The sequence below is a fragment of the Balaenoptera physalus genome (genome assembly GCF_965194825.1).
Source record: "Balaenoptera physalus genome assembly, chromosome: 14".
Lineage (NCBI taxonomy): Eukaryota > Metazoa > Chordata > Mammalia > Artiodactyla > Balaenopteridae > Balaenoptera > Balaenoptera physalus.
In genome coordinates this window covers 53615954-53633669 of record NC_138893.1, presented here as the reverse complement: position 1 = coordinate 53633669, position 17716 = coordinate 53615954, and the positions used below count along the sequence as shown (strand labels likewise).

The window sequence follows — 17716 nt, the reverse complement described above, 5'->3', positions numbered from 1 at the left end:
CCACAAATTTCAGTTTCCACACTTCATAGCTACATTTTCATCCATATGAAAATACAGGACACACACACTACCTACTGTGAATTCATTAACTTAAAAAATATCTTGATGGATCACAACATGGACAAACACTAAAGGGCAGCACCCCTCTGGGAGAGAGGCAGTGTTTGGCATACACCCTGACAAAGTGCCCTTGCAGGAACCCCACTGCCCCCAGGGCGGCAGCCCACTGGTACACACCAGTAAGCTGGATCACACTAAGGATTCCCAAAGCCAGCCATGAATGGCAGGAGCCAATCCCAGAGAAGCCAAAGGATAAACCTGTCACTGCTTTTCCTCTGTCCTCCCCTCTTCTCTCCAGAGCAGTCTCAGGACTAAAAGAAAAGATGTGGCCACAGAAGCTGATGGAGTTGAGGAATAGGTTCTGGGGGAGAAAGGACAGCCTAGGATTAGAGCCCCAGGGGTTGTGGAAAATAGTAATATAAGTCATATATGTAATTTAATATTTTCTAGCAGCCACATTAAAAAGATAAAAAGAAAGAGATAAAATTAATTTTAATGGCATAATTTTATTAACCCAATATATCCAAAATGTGAACAAGTAATCAATATAAAAATTATTGAGACATTTTTATATTCTCCTTTTCTTACTAAGTCTTTGAAATCTGAGTGTATTTCACACTGAGAGAACATCTCAGTTTAGACTGGCCACATTTCAAATGCTCAATATCCACATGTGGCCAGAGGCTACCATATTGGGCAGTGCATATGGGAGAGCAAAGAAATGAGGAGACTCTCCCTGAGTAGTGCCCAGCAGTCAGGGGGGCGCAGGGAGGTGTGTTTCAGTGGTCGCCCACCCTCCTGTGTCTGAACACCATTCCTGGAAGTCACACAGCTGCTGTCATCCCAGAGCCAGCACTGAGCAGCTCTGGAGAACGTCCTGGGCAGAACTGGGACCCAGCCAGAAGCAGCACAACAGTGTGCAGATGCCACTTGGGGCTCATGGGCCAGATCCCGACTGTGGAGGACTTGTGTTTGGCTCCCACGTGTTTTTAAATCTCTTGAAGTGGTTGTCGTTTTCATGACTTTACATTTCCTTCCTGGTTCCTGTAGACATTGGGGTGTGTAACCCCTGCATAAGACCACGGATCCTAAAGTCGGGCAGCCCTGCATGTTAACCTTGACTCTACCACTTTTTAGTTGACAACAGATACATTAAACTCTTCATATGTGTCTTTTACTGTAAAATTGGAGATAAGAATACTTCAGAGATGTATAACTTTAATGAGACAAGGAATTAATTGGCTAGTACAAAGCTTGGTGCATAATAAGCACTCAATAAATTGTGGCATTCATTTCTCATTCACAGACATGAATTCCTTAGAGTCCATACTATATTCCTCTTCCACTATTGGAAAACTGGGAAGTACATGCGCAAAAGGAGTTCTTAAAAGCATCCCCGGGCTTCCCTGGTGGCGCAGTGGTTGAGAATCTGCCTGCCAATGCAGGGGACACGGGTTCGAGCCCTGGTCTGGGAAGATCCCACATGCCGCAGAGCGACTAGGCCCGTGAGCCACAACTACTGAGCCTGCGCATCTGGAGCCTGTGCTCCACAACAGGAGAGGCCGCGATAGCGAGAGGCCCGCACACCGCTATGAAGAGTGGCCCCGGCTCGCCGCAACTAGAGAAAGCCCTCGCACAGAAACGAAGACCCAACACAGCCAAAAATAAAAATAAATAAATAAATAAATAAATAAATAAATAAATAAGTAAATAAATAAATAAATAAATAAACTCCAATCTCTTTAAAAAAAAAAAAAGCATCCCCCACTTCTATACATTGATATTGAGAAATGGCTTCTGTGCTCACAATTTTAAGGCAGTCTGTTTCCCTTCTCTGTTGCCCACCAGTATGGCTCTACTGAATTAAGCATTCCTCAGTACCAAGGCATTGAAAAGACTGATTTCCAGGAATAAAAGGGGAAAGCTAACAATGACAACAAGGGCCCCTCCTGCTAACCTCCATGCTGGTTCCAAGGTCGAAGTCTCTGGGGATCTGGGCATTGGATGCTGCAGATAAAGGATAAGATATTAATGATCAACTTGGATCAAGACTTGGCCATTGTTCAACCCCAATTTTTGCTTTCTGTTTTTGCTTTTTATGGGGAAATTAAGAGGCTGTGACTTAAAAGAAGCATCTAAACAAGCCTGATGGTCCCATCATGACCCTCTAGCCTGGGGCTCAGGCTTCTTCACCACTCCTACCCCCGCCCCCCACCGCCGCATGCTTCTAATTCAGGAATGTAAGTGGGAGCAAAAGTGGGCAGCCCGCCACAGGGCACAAAGGCCCTGGAAGGGGGTAAACTAAGGAAGATTCTTTCTTCCCAGTTCTCTCTTTTCCCATCACCCCTTCCCACTGTTTTTTTGTTTGTTTGTCTTTGTTTTTTTGCCGCACCGCGCGGCACGTGCGATCTTAGTTCCTCAACAAGGGATCAAACCCACGCCCCCTGCACTGGAATCGCAGAGTCTTAACCACTGGACTGCCAGGGAAGTCCCCCACTTCCCACTGTTTAATGCACGTCTGCTTCTTCATTCCTTTCTGTAAGAGTCACTCCACATTTCACTCTAAAAGAACAGAACTGGCTCCTTCTTCTATAGTAAATAATACGAGTTGGTCCTTAGGGGATGAGGAGAAAAGGGACAGTCTAAGCAGCACCTAGGGAGCTAACACAGCTCAAGAGGAGCACATGGGCAGGTAATGGAGCAAAGACAGCAGCAGAGTTTTTATTTCTATTCCGAATTTAAATAATTCCTTTGTTATCAAAAATAACTATGTCAGCATCAATAAGCTGCTGATTATAAAATGTATCCTTGGCAGAGAGAGAAAGAATTAACATTTAATGGATACTTGCCATCTGCCAGGCACTGTGTAAGGCTAGTGGTTCTCAGTATTTAGTGGTCAAGGACTCCTCTGGGATTCTTGTGGAAGCTCTGAAATCTCTCCCTTAGAAAAATTCAAACATACACAAAATTTTACACAGAATTACAGGAGCAAAAGATTCCTGAAGCACAATCACAGACTCCAGATTAAAATCTTTTATGCTAAGTCCTTACCTCTGAGAGCATGGCATCATTGAGACGATATTGTTATCCCCACCTTACAGAGGAGGGAACATGCCCAAGCTCATATACATAAGTGGCAGAAACAACATTTCAACCAGAGTTGTCTAAACACTACAACTTGCTGGCCTAGATGAAAATGTCACTTGGTTTTTACTGTTACTATAAATATCACTCCTTATTCTTAAACGAGGAAATAAAGATTATGTGTGAAACTGAAATCTGTGCAAAGCATTCTAGACTCAGCCAAGGGAAATCAGGAAGCTCAAAATTCCCGGAGGTTCCAATCCCATTTCCTATCAGCCAAAAGCCCTACTCCCCCTGAACCCACCCACCCAGCTGGAAAACAAACCAAAGACGTACTTTTCTTAGATTTCATATTCCTCAGAACAAGAGGCAACCTCTATCATAATAGCTCAATTAAACTCAAAAAAAAATTTTTAAGAGACAACCTCTCTTTAAAATAATCCATCAGGGACTTCCCTGGTGGCGCAGTGATTAAGAATCCGCCTGCCAAGGCAGGGGACACGGGTTCGAGCCCTAGTCCCGGAAGATCCCACATGCCGCGGAACAACTAAGCCTGTGTGCCACAACTACTGAAGCCTGCGCACCTAGAGCCCATGCTCCGCAACAAGAGAAGCCACCGCAATGAGATGCCCACGCACTGCAACGTAGAGTAGCCCCCGCTCGCCGCAGCTAGAGAAAGCCCACACGCAGCAACAAACACCCAACGCAGCCAAAAATAAATAAAATAAAATAAATAACTTTATTAAAAAATAATAATAATCCATCAGTCAAATGTGAATTAAGAGACCAGTCAAAGCCTATAGATATGAAACAAAAGAAATTTAATTTCAGAATATTACATGAATATAAAAGAAAAACAACGCATATGTTTCTTTACAGTTACATATATATATAAATATATATATGATATAGTTGAATAAGAATGAAAAATAAAAAATGGTTAGACAGTTAAGAAACCTTGTTTCTGTTGTTGAGCAGGCTTGGGGAGAGCGAAAAGGCAATCCTTGCTAAGAAGAAAGGACCCTGGGGCAGGAGTGTTTTTCCCAAACAGTTCTGCTGGTCCCCAAACATGTCTGGGCGAGTGCTCTATGGCTCTTTAGCACCTGCTATGGCCACGCACACTCCAGTTTCCATGGTAACCCAAGCACTCAGGCTATTAAGTACTTACTCCACCTCCTTGCTAGCCCACCCATCCACTCTCCACCTGTGGAAAGAGTTCAGCATTACCTGTCTAGGAAAGCCAGCTCTCCTATAGTGAGTTTTAGATTGGATTAATTACCACTGGTCTGAAAAGCTTGTGCATCTTAGAAACCCAAATCTTCCCCAAATTCTAGAGCAATCCTGCCAATTGCTAGTATCCAGTTTGGATCAAGGTCCTGTCTTCAGTACCAAGGCTTCCAGATGCAGGAGGGCAGGGACGAGGCTCTCTCCTGGGGAAAGGAGTTCTATTTAGAAAAGACTTCAGAATGAGAGCCGTCCGTTTCAAGCATCTGTGCGAGGCCCTGTATGAAGGAAGCAGATAAAGTCTAGAGAAGTCATTCCTAAGATGGCTTCCCCAGTTATGCATGGCCACACAGCTAGTCACTCTGGGACCACAGGTTCTCCTAGAAGGCAGTGTTTTAAACCGTATCCTAACATAGGTTTCTGTGAGAAAAGCTGAACAGAAACACTGCTGTTCCAGAGGAGAGAACGGCCCTGCTCTGACACTCTGGAACCACTGGCTTTCTTACAGGCCAGCAAAACAGCCACCTCTGGAACACCCAGTGGTCAGCGCAGTTAACTCTATACTACTCCATTTCCCAAGGGTACCCCCTCGTCACTCCTAACTCTGGAAAGACATTCAGGGTAATGAGCTTGTGGAGGATCAACTGTGGATTCAGTTATGATTCATTAGATACCACCTCCTTTAATATGTTTTGGCACTCAGGTACAATCAGTATCACTTAATCCTCTTTCACTGCTGCAATGGAGTCTTTCAAACCAGATTCATTGGTCCCAGTGCAAAAGTCCACCATTGTAAAAGGTTAGAAACTCCAGTGCCCATGGTTTTCACTGATTCAACCAGTATAGCTCACCCAGTACAGATCTGAATCAAGGAAGTGGTCTGCATTTTTTATGCTTGAGCCCTCTGGCATAAATACACTGCCCCATATTGATATCACATCAAAACCCATTGCAACCGACCCCAGAAAGAAATGAAATTTTAAAAGCAACAAGAGGCATTTCCAAAGAGATTGTTCCAACACAAAAAATAAACATAGAAAACAGATTTTTAAAATATTATAGATTTCAAAAATTGTTAAATACTGGCTCAAAAATATCTGCCCACCAAGTCAGAAGGGCAACAGTACCCTTCTGTAGCAAATGCTAAAGGGTTTTTGTTTTTGCAAAGATTCCACAGGATTAGAACAGTTATATATTATAAGGCAGAAGGTTACGCTGTTTATTTCTCAAATTTGGATTCCAACTAGTTCACAGCTTCTGTTAAAAAAGAAAAAAGAAGGAAAAGACCTATCATACCCTTACAGCAAGGGAAATCATATTTAATAAATACTTTAATGAAACACACATACCCAAATACACAAATAAACTGCCCAAGGGGGCAAGCTATATAAAAGCATGTGACAGACATCTCTCACCACCCCAGCCCCGGAACACGAGCCTGGATTACCAGTTGCATTCAACCAAAGAAAGTCTCCGAAATCTCAGCTACCTCCCTTAAATAGAACCACAGAACAAACTCGATGACAAGGAGGTATCCGGTCACTGCTCTGCTCTCTCCACCTATGCCAGACCATGTTTAACAGACCACACCACTACGGAATGAGGCACTTAGACAAATAAAGCAAGCAAGTATCAAGTTAAGGGAGAACACACTTCAGCCTGGTCATACCAAAAGGGGTCTCTGTTTGAACTCACTGACAGCTGGTGCAAGGAATTTTATAACAAAAAAGTCAAATAGAAGAACCCTACACAAAGGAACTTGCAAATAAGTATTTTTAAGAATGATATAAAACTGCTCTAGAGAAAGGGGCTTCTGAGCAGTTTTATACTCCTAACCATCTATTGTTCACAATCTATCAAGTTGGACAGCCAAATTTTACATTTTTCTCTACTACTGCTGTTACAGCAGCAGAAGAAACAGAAAATATGGAAGCCAGGACTGACATCCGGATGCAAAACCAAACTGTGCTACACAGAGTCATCTTTTGTTTCAGCAACAACACAGCATTTCAACTGTTTAAAAATAGGTCAGCAAGTCATGGTTTGCTGGGCAACTGCCCCCGCCCCCGCCCCGCGCTGAGGCCTGACTCAGTTCCGGCACACAGGGTGAGAAAGGTTACACACCTAACAGAGCAGGCACAGACTAACACTCCCACCTGCCCCTGCTGCTCCCTGGGCAGTGAGTTCCCACACTAGATCAGAGCCATCCCACTGCTCACCTCAGACACATGCGAACATCCCAATCCAGTCAAAGCTCCAGCCCATCTCCAAACTGCTCCCCATGCCCATCATGACAAGGAGAGGGGTGGGCCAGCAGCCGCCCTTGAACATGGGTGATAAACCACAACTGCTTCCAAATAAGGGCATTCTCTCCTTTAAATCTCTCAGCCCTGTGGAGACTGATGCTCACTTCCTCCCTCTGACTCCAGCTGGCTCTCAGGAGACGGTCCAGCCTGCACACCTGATCCCTTAGAAGGATGCAATATAATCCCACCCATCAAGAGTTGTCCTGGCCATAAAGCCAGCCCCATCCTAGTCCCTCTCCAGAGCTTCCACTACATACAGGAGTTTCAGCAAGCCTCAAGTGAGCTGTTGGTGACATTCCTTGAGTCCCAGTGATTTGTCACAGAAGTACTGGCACCACACTGGCACCAGAGATGTTTTAAGCGAGAGGGAACTGAATGAAGGAAAGGAGTTCAGCAACCACACAACCATTTTGACATCACTGAGGAAAGGGGAAGAGAGGAAAGGAGAGAGAATGGAGGGAGGGAAGAAGGGCCACAGTTTAATATTATTTGTTTAAATATTGTATCATTCTGAATTCTCCTTTTTTGATACTGCAGGCCAAATACCTACAATCTCAGGCCCAAGAAATAATAAAAAATTTCCAGGAAAGCTATAAATTCTTTGGACACAAATAGGTATTGAGGAGTAAAGCCTCATAAGATAAAGAGCTTTCCCAAAGCTTAAGGTGAAAAAGAGAGGAAAGACATCTGGCTTAGAGCCCACTTTGATTTTTTACCTCTTAAAATACACAAACAACAAATAAACAAGAAACAATAACCAAAATATCCCCCAAAACTATCAAAATAGAGAAAAGCCCAAGCTATCAGTTAAAAATAACATCAATCCACCAGGATTGACAGCACTTTTTAAAAACATCACTGGCAGTTGAGCACAGATTTCAAATGTTTTAAAAATCGAATCTGCCTAAACAAATACGTGGAATGAGCACAGGAGTCTGCCTGGTTCTACTCATCTACTGGGCTGTCTAGGCTGATGTGGCTGGTTAGTGGTTTCCCCATAACATTTTCTTTAAAAGAGAGAGACAGAGTCGCTAGCACTGGTTCAGCAGGCAGAGTCTGTCGATGTCACCCACTGAGTGGGGTAAGAGGCGTCAGTCAAGTCACAGGATTAGTTGGCTTTCACAATTCAACATGCAGCAAGCAAGCTGCAAGTCCAAGCTTCTCTGTGAGCGGTAATGGCACCTGGCCCACAAAAGAGAAAATTCCGGGTGGACAACAGGAAACCTCTGGATCCTTCAGAGGAATCCTAGGCTGAAAGAGAAAAAGGAGCATTAAACACATTTATAAATATTTATTTTTGCAAACATTCCACCCAAAAGCTAGAGAAATCTATACTTATTATTTTCTATAAACTGAGGGAGAATTGCTTACTCTCTACCAAGTAAACACCACTTTGTCCTCTTGCTCTAATCTCAGTTCATTAAATCATCTTAATGGCAGTAACAGCTACCTTTACTAAGTGCATATTTTGTGCCAGGTGTTGCTCTGAGTTCTTTATGTATATTGTTTCATTTACCCTCACAACAACCTGGGCATGAGGTAATGCTCTTGCTATTTTACAGGTGAAGAAAGTGAAGCCTACACAAACTTGCCCTAAGATATACAGCTATTAAGGCTGGGAACTGAGGTTAAGAATCCGCCTGCCAATGCAGGTGACACCGGTTCGAGCCTTGGTCCGGGAAGATCCCACATGCCGCGGAGCAACTAAGCCCATGCGCCACAACTACTAAGCCTGCGCTCTAGAGCCCGCGAGCCACAACTACTGAGCCCATGTGCCACAACTACTGAAGCCCGCATGCCTAGAGCCCGTGCTCTGCAACAAGAGAAGCCACTATGATGAGAAGCCCACGCACCACACTGAAGAATAGCCCCCGCTCACCACAACTAGAGAAAGCCCATGCACAGCAACGAAGACCCAACACAGCCAAAAATAAAAACAAATTAATTAATTAAAAAAAAAATTTTTTTTTAATTAAAAAAAAAAAGGCTGGGAACTGAACGCAAGCCTAACTGAATGCAAAGCTCATGTTCTTACCACCACTAAACCTCTCACCAGCGAATGTTTACTAAATGCCTACTAGATGCAAGGCAGTCATTACTGGGGGGAAGAGAAGAAGACGGGGGCCACGAATATATTAAGTCTGGCCTTTGTCTTCCAGAAGAGAAACTAGCTACAGAGATAAGACAATACATGTGAAGCAAATATCTATGATAAATCACATTAAATGTCAACATTTTAGCAATGTCAATAAGAGTTCAAAGGAAAAGGTATATCTGTCTGGGTTAGCCAAAGAAGGTTTTGAAGAGGAGGTAGGGTTTAGGCTGGGCTTTGAACAATGGGTAAGATTCTGACTGCTGAAAATAATGCCCATTAATAAGTAGGTGCTGAATCAACAGTTCTCATCAGGGACTGATTTTGCCCCCCTCCCATGAAGGGGACATTTGGCAATGTCTGGAGGCATTTTGGCTGCCACAACTGGGGGAAGGGTGCTACTGGCATCTAGTGGGTAGAGACCAGGGATGCTAAATATCATGCTAAATATCGTAAGAATTATCTGACCTAAAATGTCGATAGTGCCAATTGAGAAACCCCACGAGAAATAAATGTCTTTGGGAGCACACTATTGATGATAATAAAATTGCATTATCTTCTTCAAAAAATACTTGTTCCTGGGCTTCCCTGGTGGCGCAGTGGTTGAGAATCCGCCTGCCAATGCAGGGGACACGGGTTCGATCCCTGGTCCAGGAAGATCCCACATGCCGCGGAGCAACTAACCACAACTACTGAGCCTGCGCTCTAGAGCCCATGAGCCATAACTACTGAGCCCACGTACTGCAACTACTGAAGCCCGCGTGCCTAGAGCCCGTGCTCTGCAACAAGAGAAGCCACCACAATGAGAAGCCCACGCACCACAACAAAGAGTAGCCCCCGCTTGCCGCAATTAGAGAAAGCCCGTGCACAGCAAGGAAGACCCAACACAGCCAAAAATAAATAAATAAAATAAATAAATTTAAAAAAAAATACTTGTTCCTTTTATAAAATCACCATCAAAAAAATCTTGGCTTGTATTCTTTATGTAAAACAAATAGATGGCAGGCACTTGGATCTGTGGGCTTGGAGACTGAACAGAGTTCAGATCTGGAGGTGCAGGCTTGGGAGCAGGTATCAAACAGAGAACAGAACTGAGCTGCAGAAGGAGACCAAACTGCTAAGAGGGGGAAAAGCAAGAGCAGGAACAAGCAGAGAGTTTAAGACAGAGCACTGAAAAACATGAAGAGGTGGAGGGGGAGGCAGACGATAGTAAAGCACTGCAGAGATGGAAAAAATTAAAGAGGAAGGAGGAGAAGGAGAAGAGTGTGAAGTCATGACAGCCACAGGTGATCCCAATTAGAGGAAGTGAGCAGGGAGAGGGTAATGTGAAAATGCCACTGCTTAATCCCGTGGGAGGTCATTCATTATCTGTGGGCCTCCACTTTTCTGAATCACTAACATTTTTAAGAATCTTATAAAAACTATATAATCTCTCCTCCAGAAAAATGTACATATGCACCTACACATAAAATTCCATCAACAATACCAGGAACTTTATTAGAGCCCTTAGGAAGTCCACAGTTAACAGGAAGAATCCCTGCTCTAAAACTTCTTGGTAAAATATTAAACTGAGGGGCTTCCCTGGTGGCGCAGTGGTTGAGAATCCGCCTGCCAATGCAGGGGACACGGGTTTGAGCCCTGGTCTGGGAAGATCCCACATGCCACGGAGCAACTAGGCCCGTGAGCCACAATTACTGAGCCTGCGCGTCTGGAGCCTGTGCTCCGCAACAAGAGGCCGCGATAGCGAGAGGCCCGCGCACCGCGATGAAGAGTGGCCCCCACTTGCCGCAACTAGAGAGAGCCCTTGCACAGAAACGAAGACCCAACACAGCCATAAAATAAATAAATAATTAATTAATTTAAAAAAAAAAGAGTAGGAGTCATCTCCTGGTTTAAAAAAAAAAAAAATTAAACTGACTTTTTTTGGCTGCGTTGGGTCTTTGTTGCTGCGCGCGGGCTTTCTCTAGTTGCGAGCAAGCAGCGGCTACTCTTCGTTGCCGTGCGCAGGCTTCTCATTGCGGTGACTTGTTGCAGAGCATGGGCTCTAGGCGCGCGGGCTCAGTAGTTGTGGCACGCAGGCTCAGTAGTTGTGGCACACGCGCTTAGTTGCTCCGCGGCATGTGGGATCTTCCCGGACCAGGGCTCAAACCCGTGTTCCCTGCATTGGCAGGCAGATTCTCAACCACTGCACCACCAGGGAAGTCCTGACTTATTTTTTTTAACGCATTTCTTTCTTCCAAAAGTAGAGCTGTCGACATAGAAAGACATTTCTTGATTACCTTCAAAAATGAAAGCAAGAAAAGGTGTAACTGATACAAACAATGTATCCTTCAAAAATAACTTATGCTGGGACTTCCCTGGTGGTTCAGTGGTTAAGAATCTGCCTGCCAATGCAGGAGACACAGATTTGAGCCCTGGTCCGGGAAGATCCCACATGCCGCAGAGCAACTAGGCCTGTGCGCCACAACTACTAAGCCTGTGTGCCTAGAGCCCATGCTCCGCAACAAGAGAAGCCACCGCAATGAGAAGCCCACGCACTGCAATGAACACCCAATGCAGCCAAAAATAAAAATAATAAAAATAACTTATGCTTGGTTTTGACTTATGAAGATATAGGTAGACATATTTAGACACACAGAATCCAAACACCAAACTTGCCTCAATCAGACAGCCCAGCCTAGAAGCCAAAGGCAACAAGGAAAGAAAAGAGAGTTCAGATAATTCATTCAAGGATAAGTAAGAAGACCATACTGAAATCTAACTTCCTAGAAAAGAATAAAGATTTATCTATAAGGATTGGGCTTGTGTTCTCTTTCTATTGCTGATGTCTCAAATAGTAATTATGCTCATATCTCTGGTAAAATGAGCATATCAGACCAGAGATCGTTTCATCTGCAACACAAGCCTTATAAAACAAGACCTAGCCTCACCCAGTTTTCTTCAGTAACAATTACTACTACTTGTTAATGCTTTAACAATCACAATGTGTTCCCAAAACATAATTTCAATTGAGCCTCATAAGAAATCTGGGAAGTAGATATAACTATTATTCCCATTTGCTGAGGAAGAAGTAGGCTGAGAATGAGTGGTTTTCCCAGGCCAGAGGAATGACGCCTCAACTTAGGTCTAACTACAAATCCCCTGGCCTTTCCAGTTAGCCACATGGCTTCCTCAGAGGAAAGTACAGCAGCCACTGCACTTCACCAACTGAGCCTCCGACAATCAGCAGTCCCAGCACTAAATAATCCTTTTTACCCTAAATATCCTCAAAAACATGTTGTATGATATGATTTCCAGGGTCCTTCAGCATGAGCTGTTTATCTGGAAAGCTTTATTGAATAAACAAAGCTAAAGTCTGCGCAGAAAAGGAACATAACTATTCCATGTTTACTGAACATCTTCTCAGCACTCCTGTACTTGGTTTCACAAGTTAGTTTACACTTGCTTTTAATTTGCTTAACAAGTATTCTTAAGATATTTCTCACGTGTCCCATCTGTCCAAGAATGCAGAGACTGTGTGGGTCTGTGTTCACAGCTCTGCCCCTCAGCACCTGGGACAGCGCTGAGTAGTTGCTCAATAACCATCTGCTAAATGAACTCAAGGGCAGGACCCAGCCTTATAATTTTTACATCTCTTCTGACTACAACCATACCACACTAGGAATTCAAAAAATGCTATTGACTAGATACAGAAAGGAACTACATTCATAAGACACACAGAATAAGTACAGTTAGTACCTTTTTTCCCCTCTTTCTTCCCCTCAGACCATTTCAGTCTTGTTGGTGTCATCATGACAGATGGAGATCCAGAAAATAACTGTAACAAGAAAATTTTATAGCGGTTTAAATGTCCTAATGTCATTCCTATAGACAGACTTTACTAACAGAGGAATTATTTACTCGTTCAATTTCAATATGAAGAGTTTTACCAACGTATTTAGATCTCATTAATCTTAACTGTTTTATTGCTGGCTTAATGAAGTAACCATTCCTAGGAAAACTTGAAGGACTACTCCACACGTACTGCAGTGCCGAGCAGGCCTGGCTCAAATGTCACCCACCCTGTGGAGTCTCCCAGTAAGAACTGCTCCCTCCAGCACTTTGTGTGTGGAGCTATTTCACTACATTTGTCATTTCTGCTTATGACTGGCTATATCTTCCTTGAACTCAAAATGTTTGTTGAATGAATCAATGAAAACCTACAGAAAGAAGTCAGCATAAATGAAAAGACTGGGGAAAAGGCATAGTTGAATATGGCCCAAAGAAACACAGTAAAACAGACGACAGTATATTAATTTTCTTCTTTTCTACAAATGAACACATACAAAGAGAAAGTGCAAAGAATAGTATCTTACTAAATTCATATTTTCTTTGCTGGTTCTCTTCAATTCATCAATGGCTACAGATTCTGGAGTAGGGTACTTGTTTTTCTTTTCTGACATCATCTGATTTCCCAGGACCTTCCGCTGATTTAGGAAGAGAAAATATTTGATTTATAAACATCTACAATATCTATATTATAATTATACTGGTCTTCAAAACTATAGTTTCTTAGGTTAAAAAAAATCTCAGCTCTTTGATAAATTACCCCAGGCATCTTATACAAGAGAGGTCAAAGCACGTTACTAAAAAACCTGAGATCACTGCCTTTCTTTAGGTGATCACTATTCCTCTTTAAACCAATTAAAGGGCTGCAATGTTAAAAACAACTTTATAGTTGATTTAAACCAACTAATACAGGCCAATTACAGTGCTTCTGAGGCCCTGAAAGAAACACCAGTTACCTACCAGTATAATTTTTTCCCTAAAGACATATTGTCTCTGGCACCTTTTAAGAGTCCCCTCCTCCCCTCCCCACTAAAAGACACTTACACTGGGTCCACTCTAAGATTTTGCTTCCCTGTCATGTCCTCCTCACACAGGATTGGAAAATTTGGAGAAATTCTCTAAGAGTTTCTAGTATAGCCATAAAAGGGTACGGGCCTTCTTAAAAGGGTCACATGACTATACTGATATTCAGAGCAAGACTAAAAGCCCTTTCATCTCTGAACAGCTTAAAAGCTAATGTAACCTACTGTAACAGTTGACAGTGACAATTCTACCATCTTTGAAGAAATCTTTCTTTTTTCTCCTTAGAGAATAAATTTGAATTCCAAAAGAAAGAACATATCAAAACTAGAACATTAAACTTTATAATATAAATATTAGTAGGAATATTCTGTAATAAATCATTTACATGAGACAAATTTTGGAGGAAAAAAAGTCTAGCCAAAAAAAAAGTATCAAAGCAGGATAGAAATCAAATAGCTAAAACACAGAAGTGCTAGAAAAATAAGGCCAGTACATCTTCCTTTCAGAAGTCAGATAACACCTCAGTATAAGCTGAACTGGGGATACCAGGAGCCACAGGACTAGCTATAAAAGCTAAAATTCAGCTTCCAGTGAATTTTTTAACAGACATTTCATTACTCCTTTGCTATCGAGCAGAAACCTTCATCTATGATTAGCTTGAAAGTCTCTTCATTTATAATGAAAACAGTTTACCCTTCTGTCCTAAAAAACTTGCTAACATTGTGTTTAAAATTATTTTTCTAAAATGTTTTCTCCTGATACAATTATAAACTTTTTTATAACTCTAAAGTTCTAAATGCTCTCTCAGTAAAGAAGAGGGCAGCTGCCAAGAGGATACTATATTTTTACATTTCAAGCAATAATTAGCAACACTTGTAGAACCAACTGCAGAAGAGCTCACTATGAAGAGAAAACTATATCCATCTAACTTCAGTTAAAGAAACATGTTTGACTAACACACAGAGAAACACTTATTGGACTGTAACTTTTCTTGTTACCAATCATCTCTATGGCAGGAAGTCAGAGGGAATGACAGACTTCCAAGTAAAATGAACCAAGGATGCTCATTTTACTTGCCACGTCTAAGCAGGTGAATACACTTTTGGGGTTCTAGCAAAGGGAATTTTTTAAAATTATGGTAAAATATACATAACATAAAATTTATCATTTTAACCATTTTCAGGTGTACAGTTCAGTAGTGTAAAGTACAGTCATATTGTTGTGCAACCAACACCACATCCCAGAAATTTTTCATCTTCCCAAACAGAAACTCTGTACCCATTAAACAATAATCCCAATTCCCCCCAGATCCTTAGTCCCTGACAACCACCATTCTACTTTGTTTCTATGGATTTGACTACTGTAGGTACCTCATATAAGCGGAATAATACAATATTTGTTCTTTTGTGACTGGCTTATTTCACTTAGCATGATGTTTTCAAGTTTAATCTATGTTGTAGCATGTGTCAGAACTTCCTTCTTTTTTAAGGCTGAGTACTGATCCATTGTTCATATACACCACATTTTGTTTATCCATTTATCCATCAACGAACACTTGAGTGGCTTTCGCCTTTTGATTGTAAATAATGCCACTACAAACATGTATACAAATATCTGTTCACATCCCTACTTGGAATTGCTTGATCATATGGTAGTTCTATTTTTAGTTTTTGAGGAACCGCCATACTGTTTTCCATAGTGGTTGCACCATTTTACGTTCCCACCAACAGTACACAAGGGTTCCAATTTCTCCACATCCTTACCTTGCTATTTTCTGTTTTGTTGATAATAGCCATCCTAGTGAGTGTGAATTGTTATCTCATTGTGGTTTTCATTTGCAGTTCCTTAATGATAAGGGATATTGAGCGTTTTTTTAATCTTCTTCAGAAAAATGCCTATTTAAATCCTTTGCCTTTTCTTTTTTTTCTTTTTGGCCATGCTGTGCAGCATGTGGGATGTTAGTTCCCTGACCAGAGATCAAACCCATGTCCCTTGCAGTGGAAGCGTGGAGTCTTAACCACTGGACCGCCAGGGCAGTCCCTGCCCATTTTTTAATATGGATTGATTTTCTTTGCTGTTGTTGTAAGAGTTATTTTTATATTCTGGCTATTAACCGCTTATAAGATATATATTCTGCAAATATTTCCTCCCATTCTGTGGGTTGCCTTTTCACTCTGTTTGATATCAAACAAACCTAATGTCCCAAGGCTATTGGCCCCAGTGGATAGGATTGAGTGAATTCTAAACTGCTATTAATGATAATAACTACAACCAAAATTAGAGTAAGATAAAGTTGCAACTGCTAACAACTACAGTTTAAAAAAAAATACACATATATATATATATATTACAAGGTTGTTTTTTTTTAAGAGCACAACTTTTAAGCAAAGATCTCCTTAATGTTGCTGGATTTATAAATTTTAATAATGTTAAACAATTTTAAAAAGAAAACCTGTAGAACACAGAACAGTGCTAATCTCTCTCCAAATTAACTAGATAGGACCTTGCCTTTGTTTATGCCTGGAAATTTGAACCCCGTAATCAGCTATCTACTGCCACCTGCTGGCAATATCCCTTAACTACAAGTTCAGATCATCAATGAAGACTCAAGTAAATTGAACCTACAGACAGCAATGGTAGCAACAGCACAGAAGTACATATTGCATTTGTTTTAAAAACAAGATTTTTAATGAATTTGAGACATAGGAAGAGAACAAAACAACTGATCAAAATATTAAGCTCACAAAAATTTGAGTTACCTAAAACTCACTAGCCTATTAGAAAAATCCATTTCCAGTCTCTGTCAACTTTCTCACTTTTCCATAACTTTAGCAAATTGCACAATGAAGTATGTAGCACAAAGCAGGTCATGAACCAAAAGAGATTCTCTACTCAGGGATGAGGACTCTGTCCTCAGCCCCAGAAGAGACAAAAGGACCTTTATTTCTTTTATCTCTTACTTCTCCAATCATAGAGCCCCTTCTCTGATCTGAAACACAGAAAAATGCTTTGAAAAGTAAAAGCTTTTCCAAATTCTATTCTTTTCCCTTTACAAGTGAAGCCTTCATAGAATCCCAAAGAACAGAATAAAACTGTTTATGCATAAGAAGAGTCAGACTGTTAAATTTTCTCACAATCAATGCTGAAAATGACAGCACAGTGTACCTACCTTAATAAGGCCACTGAAGGACCGTGAACGGGCCCTCTTCTGCACCCGGAGGGTAGAAGGTTCTCGTCCTGGTGTTTGGGTCTCAGAATGCTTATTAAACTAGAAGAAAACATAAAGAACATTTTGTTAGTAGTCTCCCATCAAGAGATAGCATTCTGTGACAATCAATAGCTAAGTGGAAATACCTAGAAAAGCCCAAGAATAAGTGAATCTGTACATACATGGATTAGTAGGTTGGCAAGCAAATCACAAAGGCAAAAATTATGCCAAGAAGTCAAAATGTATTAAATTAGCCTGAGGGTAAATTAAATTAAATTAAATAATACACACCCAAAAACAATCAAATTGGAATCAGATCAAGCTTCTAGAATTAGATCTAACTACCAGGTTATAGCAAATACAGAGGACTAAGAAACATCTTAAGTAATACCACAGGGATGCAATCAGCAAAATCCAGACTGCGGGAGACAAAGAATCTGGTTTCTTTCACAAATAAAGTGCAAAGAGAGAGAGAGGATGGTTTATGTGTGTTTAAATGCAATGTGCTATCTGTATTGGATCCTAGAACAGAAAAAGGATATTAGTGTTAAAACTGGTAAAATCTGAATAAAGTCTGTAATGTTACTAGTAATGTACTAATGTTAATTTATTAGTTCTGACAACATTAACATTAGGAGGAACTAGGTGAAGGATATGTGGGAATTCTGTACTTTCTTTGCAATTTTTTTCCAAACCTAAATTGTTTGAAATTTAAAAGTTTATTCAAACAAACTTCAGCAATTTTTAGGGAGGAAAAAAAAAGGAGGGGAAAGAAGGATGGACCTATATATGAAAAGAAACCTAGTAGCTGTAACAGCTCCCCCCAGAAAATGCATACCCTATGGTCACGCCTCTTCTAAGAAATAATCTGCAATGAGAATACTTATGAAC

General features: G+C 41.4%; 1 protein-coding gene across 8 annotated transcripts in view; it reads right to left on the bottom strand.

Annotated features, from left to right (window-relative positions):
- Window positions 1–3948: 3948 nt before the first annotated feature.
- ARHGAP19 (Rho GTPase activating protein 19) overlaps window positions 3949–17716 on the bottom strand; it is an 83372-nt gene continuing 69604 nt past the window's right edge. For 7 of the 8 annotated variants that reach the window (XM_082423758.1, XM_082423762.1, XM_082423760.1 and 4 more), the window contains 5 exons: window positions 16787–16885; window positions 13122–13232; window positions 12505–12583; window positions 11425–11443; window positions 3949–7925 (listed from right to left, as the gene is read on the bottom strand). In XM_082423758.1, the coding sequence (XP_082279884.1) occupies window positions 11430–11443; window positions 12505–12583; window positions 13122–13232; window positions 16787–16885 (303 nt within the window). In that variant the 3' untranslated portion in view covers window positions 3949–7925; window positions 11425–11429. The remainder of the gene's footprint in view (window positions 7926–11424; window positions 11444–12504; window positions 12584–13121; window positions 13233–16786; window positions 16886–17716) is intronic. The other variant, XM_082423759.1, reaches the window with a different exon arrangement.